General features: G+C 38.0%; 1 protein-coding gene and 1 pseudogene across 1 annotated transcript in view; one reads left to right on the top strand and one right to left on the bottom strand.

Moving 5' to 3' along the window:
* The window catches only part of CNTN4 (contactin 4), a 155,419-nt gene that overhangs the window by 54,691 nt on the left and 79,267 nt on the right, over positions 1-21,461 (bottom strand). The window contains exon 5 of the mRNA XM_069473830.1: positions 12,555-12,682. Within this exon, the coding sequence (XP_069329931.1) occupies positions 12,555-12,682 (128 nt within the window). The remainder of the gene's footprint in view (positions 1-12,554; positions 12,683-21,461) is intronic.
* Positions 15,148-20,460, top strand: LOC138387814 (mitochondrial import inner membrane translocase subunit TIM14 pseudogene; annotated as a pseudogene).

Raw genomic sequence — 21,461 nt, 5'->3', positions numbered from 1 at the left:
GGGAGTCCGTGAAGGTAAATTAGCCAAGAGAAAGAACTATTTTGTCTATAATTTATGGCTTTCCTTTATACACAGAACTTTTCTGAAACATATAGGTACACTAACAATCTTGGCTGAAATGGCACTGTTTTCTGAAACTGAAGCTTAGCACAAATTTTGTCATTCAAACAAATTAGTCAAATCAATTAGAAATATTCATAAAAATAAGAAAATGGGTTGATGGGTGTTTCATGACCACTATTGTAGTACCATTAATCCACACTCTCCCTATTTCTTTGGCAGTTGACAGGAATTCCCAATCAGCAGCTGGAGAGAGCAGAGTCTTTTTAAAGAGAGGACTAATTTGTTTCTGGTAAAAGGTGACAACCTGCCTCATTTGCTTGAGATTTCTCAAAGATAATGACTTGTGTTTTCTTGTCCCAATTAACCACTGACTGTTCCTGAGAAGACCATGTCTGTTCAGATAACTGAGTTTCTTTCGCACTGATAACCTTCGGTACAGACACAGGAGCGAAATGCAGATTCAGTACAGATCCAAGCACAGAATTATAAATAGACCCGAAACATCCCTTTTTCCAGTCTTCTTCTTCTCATGTCCCCAACATGGTCAATTTACAGCTACTTAATAATTTAAAAATTGGAAATAATCAAAGGCAGGCGTATTCCACAGAGCAATAAGATTCACTTAATACAACATGTCAAGTGCTCATAGAGGACCTGGCAGTATCATAAATGTGTGATTTAGAGATATAAGACATTAAGGAATAATGAGGTCTGGGGTCAATTTAGAGAATGCATGCCCCCTGTCTAAAGGCATTCCAATTCACAAATTTTAAACACTATGACAGCCAAACAATATAAGCCTGTGGGTTCAAGTCAAGTTAGCTGTGAGAACTACCAGTTTCATCTATAGCTGACATTTAAACATACCCGATGTTTCCTAACACACCTATCCTTTCTCCTCCCCTTACTCATGCCTTATGTGATGGTCATTCTGGGAAAAAGTAATAAGAAATTTTTGACTCAGTGCCATTCTTTCTCCTGGAAGGATGAAGGAAGCACACATATTGGGTTGATCCTCTATTCCATAAGTTTTATGGTGAGAGAGACCTGAGGTTGTACAGTGGTACAAGTCTGCATAATTTGGGGTTCAGTATTAGGAAGCCCACTATTGCTATGACCCTAAGCCACATTCTCCTCTGTCAGTTGTACCAGTAGCAAACCTGACATTTGATTACCATTTGCCCGACTACCTTTATTGACTTCTCAACTGATACAAAACTCAGGAATTGAACAGGGATGTTGTTTATCGAACTCCTTCAAACCACAGCATATGATTAAATAGAAAAGAGATCCTTTTATTGGATTCTATTTTAAGAATACATTATTTGAGAATATATTACTCAAAATTAGCAGAATAACCTTTTCAACTCATACTGCCTTGCTGATTATGGATAAATTCATGCTGGAAGAAAAAAAAAATGAAAGAGTCTACAATAAGAAAACAAAGTCAACATGACAGCACTCAACCTAAGGGCATGATTTTGCTCAGGGGTAGAAAAACACTAGGGTAGAAATAAGTTTTCAAAACCATAAAATCATAAATGATAAAATTTTGGAGTTGAAAGGAACATACGGGTTTATTCAGGGTAGGCCCTGAGAATGCTAAGATGAAAACAAAATAATCCATACAGGCCACTCAGACCACACAATCCCATCGGATTCATGGATTCTTTCCGCAATATTTCCCCAGAATAGATTAGATGTCTAGTCAATGAATACCGCCAATCATGGAAATATCACTGGTTTCATTTTCATGGCCTAATTGTTTGAAACTTTTTCCTTTTAATGAACACAAATAATATCCTCTGCTCCGATAGTCACCACCCATCTCTTTTGGTACTGCCCTCTGACGTCACATAGAGTTTGAAAGCTTTTTAAATATTTGAAAACACTGACCCTCCCTCCCCTTCCACTCTCTGTAAGTCTCTTCTTCCTTGGCTTACCCAGCCTCAGTTTCCTGAGCTTTTCCTCCTGTCATCATCCCAGTTGTCACTCTTTAAGCCGATTTCAAATTTTAATATCTATCTGAAAACAAAAACACTTTTCTCTTCTACTTACATTTTCATCAGTGCTATAATAGATGTTTAGATTTTTCCCTCTCTTGCTTTGGATACTCTATTATGTTCTAGATTTAATTTTCTTTCTTTTTTTTTTTTTTTGAAAGCATAGCATATTGTTGACCCATCAATGATCTTACAGTCAACTAAGACAATGGCCCAGAGGGAGGAAAATGGCTATGTCTTTTGTACCTTTTGACTATTCCCTCATATTTGGACTGTATCAGAGTGTCCCCTCATCAACTACACTGGTCATTATGATTTGCTTTCCTTTGGCTTACACATCAAGAAGTATTGGTGCAAATAGCACAGTGACCAGATGTTTTACCCATGCTGTGGACAGAACTAATGGAGACAGAGGTATGTTATATCAGAAGAGATGCAAGCTAGGCTATGAAAGCACATAGGGAAGAGAAGACAGAATGATGTGTTTCTAGGTAGAATCCAAGCTTTGCTTACATTTATAAGCAGTTCTACTTTGAAAGAGAGAGAGAAACGGGGCAAAAGTAATAAAATGACAGGTAGCATGTTTTCTAGCTTGGGAAATCTTCAAAGCAGATGTTGCTAATCTTCACTTAATTATGTCTTGCACTTTTGCACACTGATTATAGACCTGCTAGAAGGCCATGTAAAAAGCCACTGTTTCTCTAAATGTTCTGCTTACATTTCCTCTCCCATAACAAGGAACATACTTTCAGCTCCTGAAATGGATACATAAAAGAGACAACCATTTTAACCTTTAGAAATGGATCTTACTAAAGTAAATCAGAGAGAGATGATGGAAATGTTAATTAACTTGCTTTCATCTTGGTCAAATTCTGTATTTAACCTAAAGGCCTACATCTTTTGGGTGGTTTTCTTAGATCTGATTGCCTATGACAGCCAGAGAAATTCAATCATGGTTTGGTGGAACTGCTTCTTTGAGAGAATGATACTCCTCCTGCCTCTGGCGCAGAAAACAAATGCCAAGAATGGAAGGTGAGAGTCACTCATGAATTATTCTGACACATCTCCTTTTTGGTTCAGGGTTTGTAAGAGACCAAAACCTTCTCTTTCAGATTTGGGACCAAGTGTTGTCTCCCTCCATGGGAGTACCTCTAAAATACAAAGAGACAGATGATTTAAAACATGCACATACACACACTCCAAAAACTCCTCTGCTTCGGAGAGATTGCGTGCACATAAAATCAGTCTACATGACAAAGCATCATTCTCACACCACAGGAAATTCAGATATTTAGAAACAGAAGATAAAAGTGCCCAATTTTACTCTTCTCTTTATTTATTACACAATTAGTCATTTAAAATCCACTTCAGCTTTGGAAATTATAAAAGAGAAAACAAGCCATAGTTTGAAAACAAACTACATTGAGCTTTAAACATTTAATGAACTCAAGAGCTCAACATAAACCATTTCTTTCCTTCAGTAGGAGAATAGCTCTACAGCAAGATGACAGATGTAAGATGACAGATATAACCTAAAAAGATATGCAGGAGAAAGAGATGGATTTTTATTTATGTATTTCAAAAATATATAACTTTAATAATGCTGAGGATGTGTTCAGCATGGTAGCAGAGGTAGGTCAGAGATCTATGCTTTTTAATATCAACTTCCTCTCCAGTAAGGATTTTATCACATTAATAGCTAAATCATACTGATTGTAAAACAGCTGAAATGAGGCAATTAGTATGGCCTATGACAGCCATGAAGAATGAAACATGTGAGGTTTTCAATGCCAGCCAGATGGATATCTTCAATATACTTCTTATTATCTGCTTGTGGTAATAAGTTCAATTAAACTGAATCAGTACAACACAAGTCTCTTTGAATTGCCGGAAAAGAAATTAATTATGTGCTTCACATTTAATGAAGCCAAAGAGTCATGTTCTGTTTGCCTTTTTTGTTTGTTTGTTTTGTTTATTCTGATTAGTAAGTATTCATTACCAAAAAAATCCATTATTTCATTCTACAGTAGAGCTTTTTTCCTTAAAAGAAAGTATTTCGATTGAATGGGTTAAATATCACCAATTAAAAGGTTTGTGTCTCTTCTACACTATCTGGGAGAGAAGTAGGAAATCAGATCCACTGTCTGGACGACTTTGCCTGCAATATCTGACTATGTAGAATTCTGACGTGAGGTTTTCTTTTTAATTTGAGATACCATACAGATGAAGCTACAACAAAAATGTACCAATATCTACTCATATTCCCAATTCCGGAATTAGCAGTCTTTAACACATTTTCATGTACCTCTTGCTTTTTACCCTATGAATATATATTAAAAATTTACTCAGACAGAATAATACCAATATAGCTAAAGTGAAAGTCACGTAATCTCACTTCAGGCTCCTCCCCCCAAATTCTATCATGAGTTAGTACTTAGTTTGCACACATATTTGGGATTTAAACATTATATGTTATTATTTTACATTACTAATTTTATATTTAATCATACTATATATATTGAATAATTAAATAATACCATATGTATTGTTCTTTAATTTTCTTGTGTATTTTTATTCATCGCAAACAGCACAATGACCATCTTTGCCAGTTTCTGCCTCGGAACATGTGTGACTTCCTCTAGGTTAAGTGCCCAGAAATGGAATTGATGGGCCATAGAAAATGCACTTTGTAAATCTTACTTGCTCTCCACACTGTCTATTCCAATTTGCATCCCTACTTAAAGTGTGTGAGTATCCTTTTCCTCACCTGCTCACCAATAAAATGTATTATTAGATGTTTCTCTTTTGCCCATCCCATATGTAAAAAAATCATACCACAGTGGTGCTTAAATTGCATTTCCCTGATTACTAATGAGATTGATGTTTCTGCACAAGCTTCTTGGCCCACAGTGTTTCTTTCATACCAAAAGAAAAAATGCAGAGCCTGCCTTTGGCATAGAGGCTTTCCCATGAAAGGACAGAGTGCGCACCACGAAATGCAACTGTTAAGGAATGATGTCTTCCCTCTAAATCAAGGATGGAGAAGTGATGGGCAGGACGGAGTCATAGTATGTCATAGTATGTAACTTTAATAAACTGAAATCTCAGCATTACGAAAGGGGAGAGAGCTCTTACAGAGAAATGTGGACAAAAGGGGAATCATGCTATCCCTGATTGGTATTGCTAAAGGCACACTATTTGCTAAATCTATGTGGTCTTCATTAGTGTCCACAAGAATGTCAGAGGAAATAATTATGCCCTGTTTTACCATATTTTCAGGTTATTTCATGCTTTGTGAACACAGGAAGACCAACCAGGCACAATTACCCCCCCCCCTTTTTTTAAGATTCTCCTATCTTAACTGTTACCAGCTCCAATGTAGCAGACCTTCTCAGATCTAACAGGATCTAGTATTGAAACGTTTTGGCCACTGCCCTTCTACCAAGAGACCTATCATAATTAGCATTTAACACTTCTAACAACAAACTTTTCCCTCCTACTCTAGATGCCTTGGGTCAGAATTTATGTTAATCCTATTAGAAAGACCCCTAATTATCACCTAGAAATAATTGGTTCCAGTGGAAGACATCTAATTAGGTCGAAATGTATTCTGTTATAAGGCACCCGTGTTAAAAGCTTTTGTTGTGCATTAGCAACCAAATGTCATTGCTGGTTCCTGATTTCTGATTGATCCCCAGTCAAATCTGGATAAAGCCTTGAATAATTTTACATAGAAGATGTGGGCTGCTTCAAACTCATTTTCAAGAAAAGTTCCAATTGAAAAGATTCTACATTATTGTGCCTGTCATGCTATGCATGGAAAAGTTGATATTTCCCAACATCGTACAGTTAAAACCGAAGAATTTTATATAGTGCACAATAGTAATGCTGTAGACAATCTTTAGTGCTCATAAGAAAATTTCCTTTATGCTTAATATATATGTGTATTATATATATACATATATATATATTTGAGGAAATCTTTTCTTCTAAACATAAACTTTTTATGGGATGAACAATGAGCACTAGTTCGAGCAATGAAGGAAACAATTTAATGTTCTGTAAACCACAGGAGCATCTTCCGTTTGCAGGGGTGGAGAATGGAAATGCAAAATAATTTCTTCTTGGGAGTATATGTGATCTTAGTTAAATCCTACTAAAGACCTCTTTTCTATCAAAGCTATTTAAAGTACAAATTTATTTTTTCTTGTTATAAAAGTAATTCTGGGCCGTGTGTGGTGGCTCACGCCTGTAATCCTAGCACTCTGGGAGGCCGAGGTGGGCGGATTGTTTGAGCTCAGGAGTTCGAGACCCACCTGAGCAAGAGCGAGACCCTGTCTCTACTAAAAATAGAAATAAATTATATGGACAGCTAAAATATATATACAGAAAAATTAGCTGGGCATGGTGGCACATGCCTGTAGTCCCAGCTACTCTGGAGGCTGAGGCAGTTGGATTGCTTGAGCCCAGGAGTTTGAGGTTGCTGTGAGCTAGGCTGACGCCACGGCACTCTAGCCCAGGGAACAGAGTGAGACTCTGTCTCAAAAATAAATAAATAAATACATAAATAAAAGTAATTCTGTGTACTGAATTTAGAAATTTAAATAAATAGAAGAATAAAAAGAACTTTTTAAAAATCCAAATGAAATTAGGCTAAAATGTTATATGGGCAACTGCAAAAGAAGAAAACATAATGTAGCCTGAGAAGTGTATAAGGTAAAGGTAGAACAGTTCAGCCGATTAAGGCTGGCAACAGTGGGAGGTATGGGAAGTGAGCAGTGTTTTGAAAAATCGCAGTTGTCATGTTTCATACTTGAGGATCTTCCTGGCCTACTACTCTGGTTCCAGCAATGTGGGGAGTCCCCAAATCCTGGAAAATCAAATTGAATACATTGTTCCAGTGTCTGCCAAGTTATTTTCATCCTCTCTCTCAATCAACGATCTGTTGCCTCTCCTCTGGATTTCCAACTTATATCTAAGATCTGAGGTCAGCCCTTTGGATTCTAGGAAGAGGCTAAGGTCCTGGGAAAGAAATCTCCCTACCAATTTCAGCTAATAATCAGACTCAAGGATATGTGAAATTTCCAGCAGGCAGCATCAGCATGAAGTGCAAGAAATGTTGCGTATAGCCTGACTAGACTACATCTGAGAATGAATTTTGAAGATCTAAGGAAGAAGAAAAGTTGTCAAAAGAAGAGACAAGTACTGTTTTGTTTTGGTTTTTTTTTGTAAAGGGTATAATAGTAAATATTTAAAACTTTTCTGGTTCAAGAAGCAAAGGTGAGGATATTATATTTAGGTATTTCACACTGTACAGTCTCTCTTGTAACAACTCAACTCTGCTGTCGCAGGGCAAAAACAACAATAGTTAATATGTAAACAAATGACATGGCTCGGTTACAACAAAACTTTATTTCTGGACACTGAAATATGAATTTCATGAAATGTTTACATGTCTGAAAATATTATTGCTCTTTTGATTTTCCCCCCTAACCAGTTAATATGTGAAAGCCATTCTTAGCTTCTGGGGTACGCAAAACTGGCAGCTAGGTGGATTTGGTCCACAGGTCATAGTTTGAAAACTCCTGAAAATGAAATGTTCTCTAACTCTGATGTGCATGAGGATCAACTGGGGTATTTATTTAAAATGTAGTTTTTTCCAGGTCTTATCCCTGCAGAATTAGATTTCTCAGGTTTGGGGTGAGGTCAGGAGATCTGCATTTCTATTAAGCACTCCATTGAACTTTCATTTGCCAGGTGACACATACAAAGTTCTTTGGTGTAGTACAGAGTTTCTCAAAGTATAGTCTGGAACCACCAGCCTCAGAGTTACTCGGGGTTATTTTGAATGTAGTTCAGCAGGAGAGCTGTGGTAACAGGATACATAGCTTAAAGCCCTACATTTTCAGTCCTGGAGGGGAGCAATAGGACTTGGGCTGCTGTTACCATAGTTATCTTGTTGAACTACATGCAAGACACATACTCTAAGTTGCTCTTCTCTGAGCCTGCTACTTAAGAATATATGTCATATAAAACTGTACAGCAAAGACATTGCATCATGCAAAATGGCCTGCCTTTAACTCTGCCATAGAGATAAAAATGAATCAGTAAGTACAATATTGCATTTAAATGCATCCTGTCTTCCATGGAGTTCTTAATGATGTCAATAATCGCTACAGCACATCGTTGTTTAAAGGTCAGATGTTATGCTTTCTGTTAGGATTTGGGGGTTTGACTTGAGAACTGTTCTTGCTTAATTTTAAACAGCAAACCAAATCCCAAATATATTAAAAGTAGCTTGAAAAATAAAATCGGTAAAATTTAGAAATTCAGATGATGGGATGATAATCAAGAGCCCCCTGGGCACCTGTCAGAATTCTGCAGTTTGGGAGCCGGCTCATGCATAATCTGAATATTTATCCATTTGATGGTTACTTGCCAGAGATTTATTTTAAACCTCCTGTGTGTGGTGTAGTGGATTGGTCCCCTCCTTCTTCTCTTTTACTTGCTGACCCTGTGTTTGACACTATCTCAGCCTCTTTCAAAACACGGGGGCAGGGGTGGGGAGAAAGAGAATTGGATTTTAAAAGCGTGGTTAATGATAGAATTATCGTAAAAAGGTTGGGAAAGATGTGTTCTGATGCCTGACCTTCACGGCGTTTTAATCCCAGACACACGAGGAGGTAGAAATGAATACAAGCACATTTTAAGGTTAGAGAACACCTTCTTTGATAAATTAGTCCCTTTGTAGATCTCAAAATTGAATTAAAATACAGCGCTCAGTCACATTTCTGGCCAAACTGTTTCATTTGCATTAAAGGTACAGGGCTCAAGCATTTCAATGTAGGATTCGGTACTTGGCACAGTTCATGTGGAGTTCAGAATGGTTTTCCCTGCCTGTATCGTGCTTTATGGGGCGGATTTCTAAATTGCATTTCTCAGTTTATGTTAATGTCCTTCGCGGAGACCTAGCGGTGTGGTGTGGTGTCCCTTCTGTTCACACACGTACTTCCCATTAATGCTAATGGGACTCGGAACCAAGCGCACTGGGAGATAAACGAGCTCCCAAATCTCTTCTGACCTTCCCCAAAGTAATAGGAGTGTTAACTTCTATGAACATATTGGCCAGATAAAGCTCACATTTCTGTTTTTTCCCCACCTCACCTAGAAAAAGAGAATAAGAATCAGAGGACCTCTGTGGGGAAGCTGACCCCAGCTGAGCACCCGGAGTCCCGCCCAGAGGGGACTCTGCTTTGGAACAAATGAGTCCTGCCTGGCAATCGGACCACCTGGGCGCCCAATGCCTTGACCCCTGGCTCACACCCATGCACCTCTGCCTTCCTCTTTTCGTGTTGGACCAGGTACTTCCTGCCCTCAGTCCTAGTCCTTTCTCTCATCTATCAGGAAATTTCAGTTTGTGAAGTGTTTCATGTGCCTCAAAAAACATGCAGCCAGCAGAGGCATGACATACTAATTCTGTCACATGTCCCTATAAATCCTTTCCATTTCAGTCCACTAAAACTCTCCTGAAAATTGTCCTCAAGTCATGTTTCCCAGCTGCAGCCATTCACACACCATCCTTACGATTTCTTTTGCATATTCTCCTGCAACAGTGCAGACAACACTTTTCTCTACGCTGACTCACTTCTTAAGTATATTTTAAAAGATTGTTTTTCCATTCTTGGGATACTTCACTTAGTAGAATGGATTCCAACTCTTTCCAGGAGAACAAAAGAGATTCTATATCACCATTATTTCTTATAGCTGAGTAATACTCCATGGTATACATGTACCACATTTTACTAATTCACTCATGTATTGGGCATTTGGGTTGTTTCCACATCTTTGCAATTGTGAATTGTGCTGCTATAAACACTCTTTGTACCCCCATAATAAGCTGACATAAAAAAAGATTGTTTTTATCATTGCCATTAATGTAAAACTAGTGTTTTCCTAATACTTTGAGATATACAAATAATCAAATTAAAAAAGAAAAGTTTAACTGTAAACTTCCTAAAATTATCTCTTACTATACTTGAGGAGGCACTGTTCACATTTTACTAGAAGGCAAGAAATAAATTATTTAGTTTGTTAAAATAGGTAGAAGTTACTATCTCAGCAATATCTATATCCACACAGCAAATAAGGTGACCCTAACATATTTCATCCCGGGTATATGTGTAAGCTTTGCACCATGACTCAGTATGAGACGAGCAGCAGGGAACTGCACGGTTGGTTGGGAATGGTTTTGTCCTGGGGCTGGTGCTGTCACTGCGGTATGAACTCTGGTGGGAAGTAGAAGACTCCTTTCTGCCAACTCTCTTGAGAGCCAAGGAAGCCAATGCTTATGATAATGAAACACAGGACATAACTTGTTCCTACACGAGAAAATACTCCACTTTCAGCAATTAAGAACAGCGTACTTATGGTTTCTAGGGTTTAGGTGTTTATAATCTTTCACGCTCTTAGTCATTTCTTTGTAGTAGGCTCATTTCTCTTTGCTAACTATTCTATTGGTGTGACAACTTCATAAATGTTCATTTCATTATGATTTAGAATATATGCATAGACATTTTATTAAAATATAAACAACAATAACAAAACAGCTACTAATATTTCTTAGGTGCCAGACACCAATGCTAATCACTTAATGTGAATTATCACAGTCAACAAAACAATCCGATGAGCTTGGCACTGCTATTGTCCCCACACAGGCTAATCACCTTGTCCAAGGTCACAGAGCTAGTAAGTGGGAGCAATGAGATTCAAACCCACATCTCTCTGATTCTAATCCCTGCCCTTTAATCATGATTTAAAATGGCTGCCTAATATTCTCTTGTATCTCCATAACTTGCAAATAATCTATAACAAGTCTCAGCTCTGACACTAACCAGCTCTGACACCTTGGGATCTCTCTCAGTCCTATTTGATCACTAAATTTCCTTTTGTAGCTGAGACAGCCACATACTAGCAAAGACCTCTAGTGAGAATTGTGTTTTAAAATATTATTTAATTTCTTTTTCCTTTGCCCTGTGAAACAGAGTAGACACATGGTCATACACTGATGCTATTGCTCTGAGGAAGTAATTAATGGACTGAAATAGTTGGAATCAATCTAAACATAGATTTGGTTCCAACACTTGGACTTCCAATTTTCTATCTGTGCAGACAAATAGGTTTATGATAAAAAAGACTTCCCAAAATGATAGTACATTTCCAACTTCCACTGACCCTGAAGTATATAATTAGGTGACTTTTAGCTTTCTTCTTTAAATTAAAATAGAGGTAATTATTCTTTTTGGTCCCCAACCTTTTTGGCACCAGGGAATGGTTTCACGGAAGACAATTTTTCCACGGACGGGGGATGGGAGGGGTGGGGTGTCATGGAGTGGGTGGGGTGTGGTGCACAGCTCAGAGGATGCTACGCAGCCCGTTTCCTGACAGGGCATGGACCAGTAATGGACTGTGGCTGGGGTTGGGGACCACAGCCTTAGGCCATCTGATATCACAGAGGGAGATACAAATGGGCAAAATGGAAATAATATGTTATGACCCATCTGTGTCCATTATGCAGAAATAGGAAAAATGGGTAAAAAAAATTTCCTGGTGCCATGTAAAGATCCAAGGAGAACTCAGAATCAGGATTCCTGGGTTCAATTCCCTCTTCTGCTACTGGTGACTTTGAGAAAGTCACCAACCTGAGCCTCATTTTCTTCAGTCAAATCATTGTCAAAGATCCTTCTAACTCAAAAATCCTATGACAGGGCAAAATATAAAGTAATAGAAATGCAAATGAAATGTAAATTAAGATCTCATCCTTCACAATTGTTACTTAGTACTTCCAGCCCAACCGAGGATGTTGGAATAGTTTCACATCATGTGCTGCTCTAAGAGCATAAAGGACTTTCTGTTATAAACTATAAAGCACCCAGGCTCGTACAGTATGTGGAAATTTTATTTCCTTAAAATCGACAGGGTTGGCTGGGTGACTAAGGCAAAGCACAGAGGTGATCAAAACCTTTTATTAGCATAACAAGCCATATCCATATCTCTGAATAACAGGGGCAGCTCTTTTAAAAATCACTAATGTCACTGTTTAAACAATGTTTGCTAAAAATAGCACTTGAGTTGTGCGTTTTTAATTTGTTAATACAGTGTTCCTAGACATGAATTTCAAATCTATAGAGACTTGAAAGAAATTTAATTAAAGGATTGAAGATAACATTAGTTACAATACTACAGTAGATACAACGGCTGTAATTCTAAAAATTGTATTGGAAGATTCTGAAATAAGATAGCCTTTCAATCATATTCATTGCCAACACTTCCCCAAGAATTATTAATCATATCATGTTTGCTGTGATGAATTAATTTAGCAACACAGTGATATCTGTATGTATTAATACGAATAATGCCTCTTCTGAAGATTACATTATTAGAAATGAGGACACATATATTGATATATGAGTTCTTTAGGTTGGCCTTTACCTTTTACTACCAAGTTTCCAGTACTGCTAGCAGTTCCAAAATGGTTAGTGGCTATACATGTGTAACTTCCAGCATCTGATTTAGTCACATTGATGATTCTGAGGTTTCCATCTTCAGAAATGGTAATTCTGAAATCAAAATAAATGAAGCAAAAATGGTAAAGTTTATTTCATATGACTCATTGCAAATTATTTCTGTCATTCTGTCATCTTTCAAACTATAAATCATGGCTATATCAATCGACAGTCTCATCTTTATTTAGGATGTTTGTCCACATATGCATAAACATAATTGAGATGTGTGACTTGTTTAGTAATTTTACTACTTTTCTTGCTAAAATGATCTCAAGATTCAGTTGGAATAACTATTATAGATATTAGATAGGTTGTGACCATTTCTCTCTTTTTGGTAGCTCTAATCACATTATGCAAAGGGAAGGCTTATTATAGGTCAGCATTAGTCTTAAAACTGCTAATGATGAATAAGAAAAAAAATCCCTTGATTAATCAATTTATGTCTTTTCATTGAAAGCGTTTTTTGGTAAATGAGCAGATTAAATTAAATGAGGTATTATTAAGCATATTTATTTCTGAAATATGACAGCCAATATATTTTTAATGAGATACAAGAATTGAACTTAAAAAAACTTCAATATTCTACAACTCAGTGTGACTTTGGCAGAAGAGCAAATGTGGATGGTATGTCTCAGGCCCCACAATAGAGATTAACATCTACTTTTTGCAAGGAAGAAAATGCTTTTGTTGACAGACACAAAGTCTGGAACAGGAGGGATTTTTAGAGAACCTTGTTTTCAACATGATTACCAGAAAAGGAACAGGAAAATACAAAGATGAATATAAGACAGACAGCCTGGCCTAGAGGCTATTCTAAGAAATGAAAAAATGTACACAGATGGTGCATTCAAGGAAAATGTCTTTTAAATTTCTCCTGTATATTTCAAATATGTCCACTTCTTTCCATCTCCTCTGCTCTCCCTTAGTCTCTTAAACCAGCCTCCTAATTGTTCTGTCTATTTCTACCCTTACCCTCAGATCCATTCTTCAGTCAGTGGCCAGAGCATCTTTTAAATTTTAAATCAGGTTACATCACTCTCCTGGCTTACGTATTCTGAATAAATTGCTTTCTAGAACCTATGTGGTCTAACAGATCTAGCTTTTTCTTTTTTTCAAAGGCCTCTATCGCCTACTATTTCGTTCTGATTTTTCTACCCTTCAGTGAACTCTAGTCACAGGGACCTTTTTCAAGTTCCTAGAGTATGTGAAATGCCATCCTACCACAGGGCTGTTGCACTTGCTATTCTGCCTGCCTTGAATTCATTCCCCTTCGTCTGGACCTAGCTGCCACCTTCTCACCCTCAGGACTTCAACACAGCAGTACTTTTTTCTTACAGATCTTTCCTGGCTCACTTTCTAAAGTGGATCTCCCTCTCAGTCTCTTTTCCTGCAGCCATTTTATTTCTTCCTACTAAACACAATCTAGAAGTTTTATTTGTTTTCTTGTTAGTTGTCTTATCACATGGAATGTTAGCGTCTCTGAGGGCCGTGACAGTGTATGTCTTACAACTGAACGTCCTGGATCTAGTACACAGGGTAACGTGTAGTAGACACCCTATAAATATTTGTTAAGTGGCTGGGAGAATCAGTATGTAAATAAATATCCTATGGGAAAAATTGATAATGTGTTGTAGGAAGTCAGAGTGGCTGAACCACTGGGTATTAGTGCAAGACTTTGCAATAGAGTCCTTTACAAATATTTGAAACAAAGGGTCTAGGATGGGCAAAGCCTCACTTAATAGAACTTTTGACTAAGCATTGTAAAAGCACAGATGAAGATTTAAATACACTGGGATGCAAATGCTATATATACATTTTGTGAAGCCTCTCATGGATGGAGGAGCTACAGCCTTCCTGGGGATCCACCACAGGTTCTCTGACTCAGGCTGATGAGAAGATATAATATTAAGGTGGAAGAACTTCACAAAGGATTTTGGAATCCGAAGGATGGGGGTTCACATTCCAATTCTGTCATTTCTAGCTGTGTGATCGGAGGCAATTTGCTTAACTTTCACAGTTTTAGCTTCCTCATCTATAAAATGGAACTGACAATGCCTGTCTTACAGGTTGATGGTAAGAATTAGAGAAAATAGGGTCAGTGAGATTCCTAGCACATTTCCTAGTATTTTTTAGATAGTGCTCTTCTTTCATCTTTAAAGCTGTGCCCTTTTAATATAGTAATTACATCAGTCCTCTTTTTGTACTTTGACTATCATTTCCGGCAATCTGAAGTCAATATACAAATTAACTGAGCTATCCCAAGTCAATGCATAAGATACAGACAAGGAAGTAGGGTGCTTGCAGTTGGGTGGTTGGGTGGTCTGTACCCGCTGCTGCTGGTGTAGCTCTCTGGCAGAGGACTGAAGTGGAGGGCCTTGGCTTCTGGGCTGGGGTGAGCCATGTTCCCAGCCATGCCCCCGGCTCTGAAGAGCTGAGCTGGAGCAGTGGCCAGCACAGTGGTAGCAGCTGGACTGACCATTTTTGCTGCAGGATTTGTGAGCTGTTAGGTTTTACAAACCATGAAGCATATGGAGCCCCAAGTAAAATAAGTTTTACAAAGTCTACCAAAATCTACCTCCAGTGGTGGCTATTGCAGAGATGGGTTTGGACCCGAAATGACAAATTGGGAAGCAGCATTAATACTAGGTGTAAGTCCTACTGCCACTAAAGGAAAAATAAGAAAGGCTCATGGTAAAATTATGCTCTAAAATCACCCAGACAAAGGAGACAAAGGAGATGTCCTTATATAGCAGCCCAAATCAACGCAGCTAAAAATTTACTACTAGCTCAAGCTAAAAAAATGAAGTATGTATGATGAATTATAAGTTGATAATAATTTATGTATGAGCACCAGCTTTTTATAATAAATGTCCTTTTATAGCACATCTAAAACATGATTTAGCATAAGCTAAATCAAAGCCTTAGCTTTTTTTTTTTAAAGAGATACAGACAAGGAGGCCTTTTGTTCATTGACACCACAGATACACACATAGCACTTGCTCAATACAGACCATCTGATACCTCATTTGCCAAAGAGCAGATGTACTGACAAAAATAGAGTGGTGATCAAGTCTTAATTACCTCAATAATAACAAAAATGGCTTTAAAGGAGTTAGTCATTTTCCTATTTATAAGATAATTTGCTAGAAATTGTGACATGTTGACGTATGAGGTCTCAATAAGCAAGGTAACATTCCTGTTGTGGATAGGGACTCGTCTTCTATGAGATGACACTGGCCTGGGGCGTATGAAGCATTCTGAGGAGTAAAGGTGACTCTTTCAAAGCACAAAGGCTTTGACATTTTAAAATTTAAATTATCAATAATTTATACCACTTAAAGTGGTATCATTATAATTCCAAAAACCTAAAGCTATTGCTTGTATCAAACTATAAAATGCCAAAGGATATGAATAAGGATAAAAAGGATTTGTCATCAGATGATTTGGGTTCTAGTCTGGACTCTGAAATTTGTCAAGGGTAAGACCTGGCCAGATTACTTATACCTTAAAACAAGGTTTCTTAATCCTGGCACTGGGGGTCAAAATCACTCCCAGTTGAGAACTACTGGTCTAAGTCACTTTTTAAAAATCTCACAGAATATTATGATGAATATCTTCTATAATGAGAGAAGATATATGAAAAGTTCTGTTAACCATAAAGTGCTCTACAAATATTTTTCCCACCATCATTTCCTGCTTTTGGTATCTCCTTGCACAAAACCCAGCTAGCTCTTCACAATCCTAGCACACGTCTCTCTTTGCCCCTTGTCCTCAAGCCTTCCCTATCCAATTTCCTATTGGCCTTGTGAAATGATAAAATAATTTCACAGGCTATTATACTATTAATTTTTAAGATTTCAATGCCTAACACTGATTTAGTGCTTTAATTCTCCCATTATTATTTGCAAAGAGGTAAGTAAAAGAGGCAAGACTCTAAATGCTATTAATAGAATTCCAGATGGAAGAAGGTCAGGGAGGAAGATCGTTTGTAGAGGAGGTAACTTTCAACAGACTTCATTAAATCGCATCATATTGCTGTGACCACTTGTTCTTCCTAGGTATTATGCAGATGTGGGGCAATATTAAGTTTGAAGAACTGTGCTCTTTTGAAACTCGACCACTTTCTTATGCAAGCAATGTGACTAAAAACATAAACTCTGGAACTAAACTGTCCATGCTCAAATCATGCTCCTACTGCTTATGGGTTGTGTGACTTTGCGTAAGTTAGTATCTCGTACCTGTTTCCCTATTTGAGATAATGGAATAATGAAAGTAACCATATCTCATAGGTTTGTTATTAAGATGTGCAGTGCTTAGAACAAGGCCTGGCACATAAAATGCACCACATAAGTACATTAGCCAAATGTTCTATTAAGTGAAGCTCTGTGCCCTCCTCACCCATTGTTTCAAGCATTTATAAAGAACTCTATTAAGTCTAAGATACCTGCTCAGTAGTTCTGCCACTTTGAGTCCAACTTTGTTATTATGCTTAATGAAGCATATGGGTGACACCAAGTAGATATAGAAGGCAGATGATATATTGGACAAATTCATTCATAGATATTTACTAAATATCTCATATATATTAGGCCTTGTGCTAGTATATAGTGATGTGAAAATTATAGTTTCTGTTCTTAAGAAGTTCATAATAAATCAAGACTTTAGACGATTATACATCTGGAAATAATGCCAATGTAGTATATTAATATACCATAATGCACACATTTCTATAAGTGCATTGGAGTAAGAGCATTACTTTTTCCAAAGGGAAAGCTATTCCACACACTGTCTAGCTATAAAGATGGGCAGGGACCCAGACCTAGTCAATCAGGAGACCCTATTCTTTTGTCCCCAGTGATTGGTTTGGGGATAAGCATGCCTCCAAAACCAGGAGCTCTTTGCGGAAACAATCTCTTTCTACTGGGGTTGTTAAATTTGGAAAATGGGAATATGAAACTGTTGGCAGTCATTTTCCTGCCATATAGAGAAGGCATGCTTTAGGGAAGTCAAGCAAAGATAAAAAGAGCTCCGGCAGAGACAGAGAGAGAGAGAGAGAGAGAAGCAGAGACCTTATAATATCTTTGAGCCTCTGTTTCTGTCCATGCCTGAAGTTAACAGCATCCCAACAATTTAAGATATTAGAAATTGAGTTCTCAGGTTTACAACTAGAAGAGTGTAATCTTTTCAGGAAATTAATGAACTTGTCAGGTGATATTAGTAGTAAAACTGGAGAGGAGGGAATGGATTCTGCAGATGATCCAGTGATAGCTGTCTCTACAGACCTTGCTAGAAGATTGGCGAATGCTATCTATAATGGAGGAACAACCGCAGAGTTCTGAATATGAAAAAATTTTGACCTGATATTTCCTCATACACAGCTATATCATATACTTTTGGCTATGTATTTGTGCGTAGAATGGCTAGGTATATAATTTGACGTGTTGCTTTTAATTTGTTATATGAGATTTTTATGAGCCAAGAATTGGTGATAAAGCTAGCATTTGGCCTTGGGTGGTAATTTGGACTAACTCAAGGAACTTTTGAAATGCAACTCAATACAAATACTTAGATATTTGCTTCTGTTCAATTTGGATCCTATACCAACTTAGAAAAAATTTTTTCAACTAATATTTCTACATTCACTTTTTTCGTAAATATGGTACCTAAATCCAGTCCAAGGATAGCTTTATTTTTACATTTGTTTCTTGATAAGATTTTAAAGTTTCCTTTGTGGTACATCTCATCTCGATTTCCTTATTTTAGACTATTGACTGACCTGTAGCTATTAGCATGATATTGAACTTTGAGCTCCTTCTAATACTTATGAATGATGGAGTTAGATAAAAAGAATTGAAAATGTAAACCCATCACTGGCTTAGAATACTTTAGCCCTGACCTACCTGTGGGCTCTTTTTAAATTATTGATAGTATCAGAGAAAACTAAAAGATGATAAAGCAGCAACTAGTAAAAATAAAGGTATGACACAAAACTTAATTTTCCCTACATGAAAAGAGGTCATCTAATTCACAACACGGTAAATTACCTATAGCATAGAGAAGCAGTTGTTCCTTTACTGTCATTTGGAGATTTCAGATCCATAGAGGATAGGAACAAATCTGGACTTATGAGATAAATTGAATCTCTCTTTCTTCATATGAGGCTCTGGGTTACAGCCATTGAGGAGCTGACCTTGTCAGTCCTATAAATCAAAATCAGTCTGGGGACACAGGACCTTTAAAAATGCTGATCTTTTCTTTTGGGGGGGCTTTCGTAACAGATGACAAAAGCTGCCAACTCCACAATATTCTATCACCCTAAAGAGGAAGATTATCCCAAAATGGCGACCTGTGATTTTTCTGAGCCGTTCTGCATGGAAGCCCAACTGCTGGTGAGGGAGACAGCAAATCTTCGCTTGCCCTTGGGTCACTTTGAGACACTTCCCTTATAAAGACATCCCTTTGGAATACAATTTAGAAAACCACTTCTCCTCTTCTGCAAAGGTGGGGATTATGGAATGATAATTTCCTTTCCACAAACACAAAAACAAAAATAAATAAAAGTTTCAAACTATTAAGTTAAATTTTAAGTCATCTTTCATACTGTTAGATCCAGAATAACATAGCTCACTTAAAATTATGTGCAATTTCTTAAAAATCTCAAAGGGTCATAACAGGCTTCTCCTTTGTTTTATACGTGATAGGTTCCAAAAAACGTGTTTGAATGTTGAAAGCCTGACAGTGAAACAATAGGTTTATACATTACAAGGGAGGCTATGCTCCTAAAGAGTTAAAATATACTATAAAAACCCAAACATGGTTAATACAATTATTGCTACTTCCCAGCTCAAGCAAATGGGCAGGATGGTGGAGCTGTCAGAGGAGGTTTGGCTCCAGGCAGGAGGGACTACTGAGCCCAGGGGCCACAGGGCTAGGCACATGCCAGTCAACCCCTCATCACAAGACCAGAGGAAGGGCTGCCTAGCCACAGATGTGTTTGCTTTGTTCTGCACAGAAAATTTATTAATCTAAATAATTGGAAAATTTCATATGAAAAGCCATTCCTGGAGAATTGTGACACATAGGAAGATAGAGCAATACTGACAACACATCCCCTCAGGGCATCAGTAGGCTGGAGGAAAAGGGAGAGGGGAAGCAGCCCCTTTGAGCAGATGGTGGGCTTTCTAGATCCCATCCATCCCTGGCTTGGAGACTGTGACTCCTTACTTCAAACTGCCACCATGGGCTGAGTCCATGTGGCAGGGATCTGGGGCAGCCTTAGGGCACAGAGCCACAATCCCACCCCCCTCGGTGATGCTCCCCACTCCATACACACCACACAGTGAGAACAGAGCAGTGGGGTGAGAGGGAACATTGGGTATTATAATGGTTTTCTATGGCTGCCATGGCAACGTTCCAGAAACCAGGTGGCTTACAACAAAAAGGATCTATTCTTTCACAGTTCTGGAGGCTAGAAGTCTGAAATCAAGGTATGGGCAGGGTTGGTCACTGCTGGAGGCTCTGAGGGAGAAACCACACCATGGCTGTCTCCCAGCTTCTGTTGGCTGTTGGCCATCCTTGGTGCTCCTTGTAGAAGCATCACTGCAATCTCTGTCTCCATCATCACATAGTGTTCTTTCTTTGTGTGTCTACACATTGTCTTCCCTCTGTGTATGTGTCTATAACTAAAGTTCCCTCTTCTTACTAGAACACTGGTCATTGGATTAGGCCCTATGACAATCCAGGATGACCTCATCTTAACTTGGTTACATCTGCAAAGACCCTATTTCCAAATAACGTCACATTTTGAGGGTCTGGGTGAATATGAAATTTAGGCGGACACTATTTAACCCCTAACAGGTGTCAAGAAAGGAACCTCAAGAGGGCTGTTGGTGAACAAGCAGCTTCATGACCCCCTTTGTTGTCCTTAGTGGAGGGGTAGGGGAGAGGGAGTGACACGAAGGAGAGGTTTTCCCCCACGGGCCTGGCACCACCTCACACGCTCCCTGCTCAACCTGCTTCCTGCCTGTACGGGTCTGACCCTTCTCCCCCACAGTAGCTAGCAGAGACTTGGAATCACTGCTCTGTGGGGAATATAGTAACAATCAAATGTGGAGTATGAAAGACAGTTTTTGTGTGGTAATGGATAATGTGCAAAAGAATAAAAAGTCCAACAGGAAAAAAAAATTAAAGCCTGTTTTAACTTAAGTAACCCAGTTTGTTTGTTTGTTTTATTAAATTACATCACCCATTCAATCCTTTTGTTGTTACTCTGGCCAATTAATCAATATTTATTTTGATACTAAAATTATAACCAAAATTAGACACAGGAGGTCTACAGCAAAATGATGACCTATCGTTTTCTAAGCTGTTCTGCACAAAAGCTGAACTGCTTCTGAGAAAGCCAATGTTTTACCTGCCCTTAAAGCACTAGCAATACACCATAGTTTTAGAATACAAGAAATAGTCAAAATGTGGAAGGAGTGGAGAGGTAGCAGTGAAGAGACAGAGATAAAGATTTGTATATTCAACCTATCAACAGGAGAGTTAGCCTGAGGCCAACAGAGTTGACATATGGACTTAGTTATGGGGTCCCTGGCTTTGTGCCAGTTCAGAAGTCAGAAAAGTCTAGCCGATTGATTGGCAGATAGGTCTACGCTGTATGCTATAGACCTACTTGATGTCAAATTTAACACCAAAACTTTTCTCTGAAAGGAAAAAAAAAAGAGGACTTGTTCTGGTTTAAATTTCCTTGGCTATCTATTTGAACAAAATTCAAAAGACATTTTAACTTTTTTTTTTTTTTATTATTTCATCTTATTGTTATGGGGGATAC

This window comes from Eulemur rufifrons, chromosome 7 (genome assembly GCF_041146395.1).
Source record: "Eulemur rufifrons isolate Redbay chromosome 7, OSU_ERuf_1, whole genome shotgun sequence".
NCBI lineage: Eukaryota > Metazoa > Chordata > Mammalia > Primates > Lemuridae > Eulemur > Eulemur rufifrons.
This window is presented reverse-complemented; position numbering and strand designations above follow the sequence as displayed.